This window comes from Vicia villosa, unplaced genomic scaffold (genome assembly GCF_029867415.1).
Source record: "Vicia villosa cultivar HV-30 ecotype Madison, WI unplaced genomic scaffold, Vvil1.0 ctg.003033F_1_1, whole genome shotgun sequence".
In the NCBI taxonomy this organism is placed as follows: Eukaryota; Viridiplantae; Streptophyta; class Magnoliopsida; order Fabales; family Fabaceae; genus Vicia; species Vicia villosa.
Window position 1 is genome coordinate 236,022 of NW_026706097.1, and position 2,854 is coordinate 238,875.

General features: G+C 37.7%; 1 protein-coding gene across 1 annotated transcript; it reads right to left on the reverse strand.

The window, feature by feature from the left end:
- Positions 1-295: 295 nt before the first annotated feature.
- LOC131640299 (uncharacterized) lies at positions 296-892 on the reverse strand. The gene has a single exon (XM_058910713.1). It carries the CDS (start codon positions 890-892, stop codon positions 296-298), a length of 597 nt encoding a protein of 198 aa, XP_058766696.1.
- Positions 893-2,854: the final 1,962 nt, after the last annotated feature.

Sequence of the window (2,854 nt, forward strand, 5' to 3'; positions counted from 1 at the left end):
AAACTAAATCAACAACAAAATCTCTGTCGAAGATCGACAAAGGAAACTTTAAGCACACAAGAGAAGTAGTCACTGATCCCTTAGTTGGAGTATCGATGACCATTTCTCCATTCATGGAAGACAACATAAGACCCAATCTTTCAACATAATCAGCAGCAATAAAGCAATGCGTAGCACCAATATCAATAATAGTGATTAAAGGGGTACTATTAATGAAACATGTACCTCTGATGAGTCTGTTTTCATTAGTTGTCTGAGTCCCAGCCAAAGCGAACACCTTTCCACCAGCTTGTGCCTACTTCGGCTTCTGAAACTGACTACCAATGTGTCCCTCTTCACCACAGTTGAAACAAACCATCTCTTTATGCTTGCACTCAGATATCGCATTCCCAGTCTTACCATAACGGAAACACCTCTTCACCTCAGCAGTACACACCGTACTCTTATGACCAGGTTTCCCACATTTGAAACAAACCACGCCAACAAGAGCATATCCCCCACTAGTTCTTTTACCCTCAGCAACTTTCTGTTTACCTTTCCCAACTGGAGCAACATAAGGCTTACCATGATTCTGTTGGTTCTTACCTCTCCTCTCATTGACAATCTTATAGTGAGCATTATTAACCTCCTCATAGATCCGACAAATATCAACCAAATCAGCAAAGACATGAATCTTTTGGTATCCAACTTCTTTCTTGATCTCCGAGCGCAACCCATTCTCAAACTTGATGCACTTGGAAAATTTAGTAGTCGCCTCGCTATAGTGCGGATAAAACTTGGCCAATTCAACAAACTTTGCAGCATACTCAGTAACTGACTTATTCCCCTGCTTCAGTTCGAGAAACTCAATTTCTTTCTTTCCCCGAACATCTTCAGGATAATACTTTCTCATGAACTCCCTATGGAACACGACCCAAGTGATCTCCTCACCTGCATTCTCTGATCTCTAACGAGTCTCTATCCATCAGTCATCATCCTCGACTACTAGCATATGAGTACCATATCGAACCTTCTACGCTGGAGTGCAATCGATCACACAGAATATTCTTTCAATCTCCTTCAACCATGTCGATGATCCATCAGGATCATATGTGCCCTCGAAGGTAGGCGGATTCTCCCTCTGGAAAGTCGCCAAACTACAAGATCCAGCATTCTCATCAGTGTTTGGCTGATTCTCCAAAGCATGAGCCATAGCCTCCAAAGCAGCAGCAATTGCAGCATCATTCCTTCCAGCCATCTCAACTTATCACTACAACATAAACAATAGTTAGAACTAGGTAACAATACTCGATTGTTAAACGACACTACGACTCAACAACTTGGTTGGACGGACCGACTTGCTCTGATACCACTAATATAACACCCCAATTCTACCCGACGGATATTATAAAAGCAGAGTTACAAAATTTCCAACATAACATGGGATGCTACACTTTCAACTTAAAAACAACGACATTCAATCACCTGTTTAGTCTTTAAAAATAAAACAACTTTCATTACTACGCAGCGGATTCATAAATTCAACGGAAAATACCAAAACATCTTATCCAACTCAAAACAACTTTAAGACATCAAGTCTTTAATGAAAACAACTTAAAAATTCAGCAAAAATAATAAAAATCAACAATAAAGAAAACACGCGTTCATCCCCCCGATTGTTATGTATCAAAGCGACCAACCCCTGACTCAAACTAATGAAGGTAAGCAGCCTTCACTCTGGATTACCTGCACGTTACTAACATAGGTTTAACATTCAAACAAAAAGGGTGAGATATCGAACCATATAATTCAGTGTATGATAAATAATATATTAGATCAGATTATATAAAATCACCACCCAACGACTTTCAAACATCATCAGTCATCACAATTCAACAACAAGACCATCATTATATTATAATAACAACAATTCAATATGCGAGACGAAATGCGACTTATACAATGCACATGCATGTGGTACCAATGAAGCAAAACTCCCAATTTAAAATCCATCAGTTAATAGAGGCGTAAACAAGGCATAAGCCTTCAACTTAATATTTGCCAATCCAGGCCAACTTACCGAGCATCAGCTCAAACTTGAATATGCTACGTATGTGATAACAATGAATGCGAAAACAACCAAACAACAACAATTGTTAACCAACAACATAACAACAACATCAACATTGGTCATAAGCCTACAACTTGAATTTTCCAATTAATAGCGGCAATACAACAAAATTCAACGTCACCTGAAATTTCACATTTTTTAGCATGCATACAACACACCGAATAAACCAAAATATACGACAAACATTCCGTAATTACACGGACAATTCAACTATACCGGCCAATTAATCATCGTTATGAATTATATTATTTCTACTTAGTACTAATGTATATTATTAAGTCTCTGTTAATTTAATTAAGTCTATTACTTATACTGTTATTAAAGTTTAATCTGCTAAACCTGCTACTGATAATTTCTATTATTTCCTTTTATTAGAAAACTACTGCTATGGTTATTAACTCCTCCTGCTATGCTTAACCCTCTGTTACTACTGTAGTCAAATATAATAACTAGCAAATTTTGTTTTCAATTAATTAATTATCATGTTTGTCATCACTAAGTAGTATTGTTACTAATTTTCATTAGGAGTCATGTAAGAATTATACTAAATTATATGTTACAGGATCACTCACTAAATGAAGCACTAAAAGGATGGTGGCCTCCACCCCCTCACAAGGAGCCACCGCCCCCTTACCTTAAACATTGGAGCACATGCTCCCTTCAATTCTTCCACCTAATGGGGATGGGAGCCCTATTTCTAACACACATAGGGAGCGGCTTCTCCCTTATGCTATTTTTTTTTCT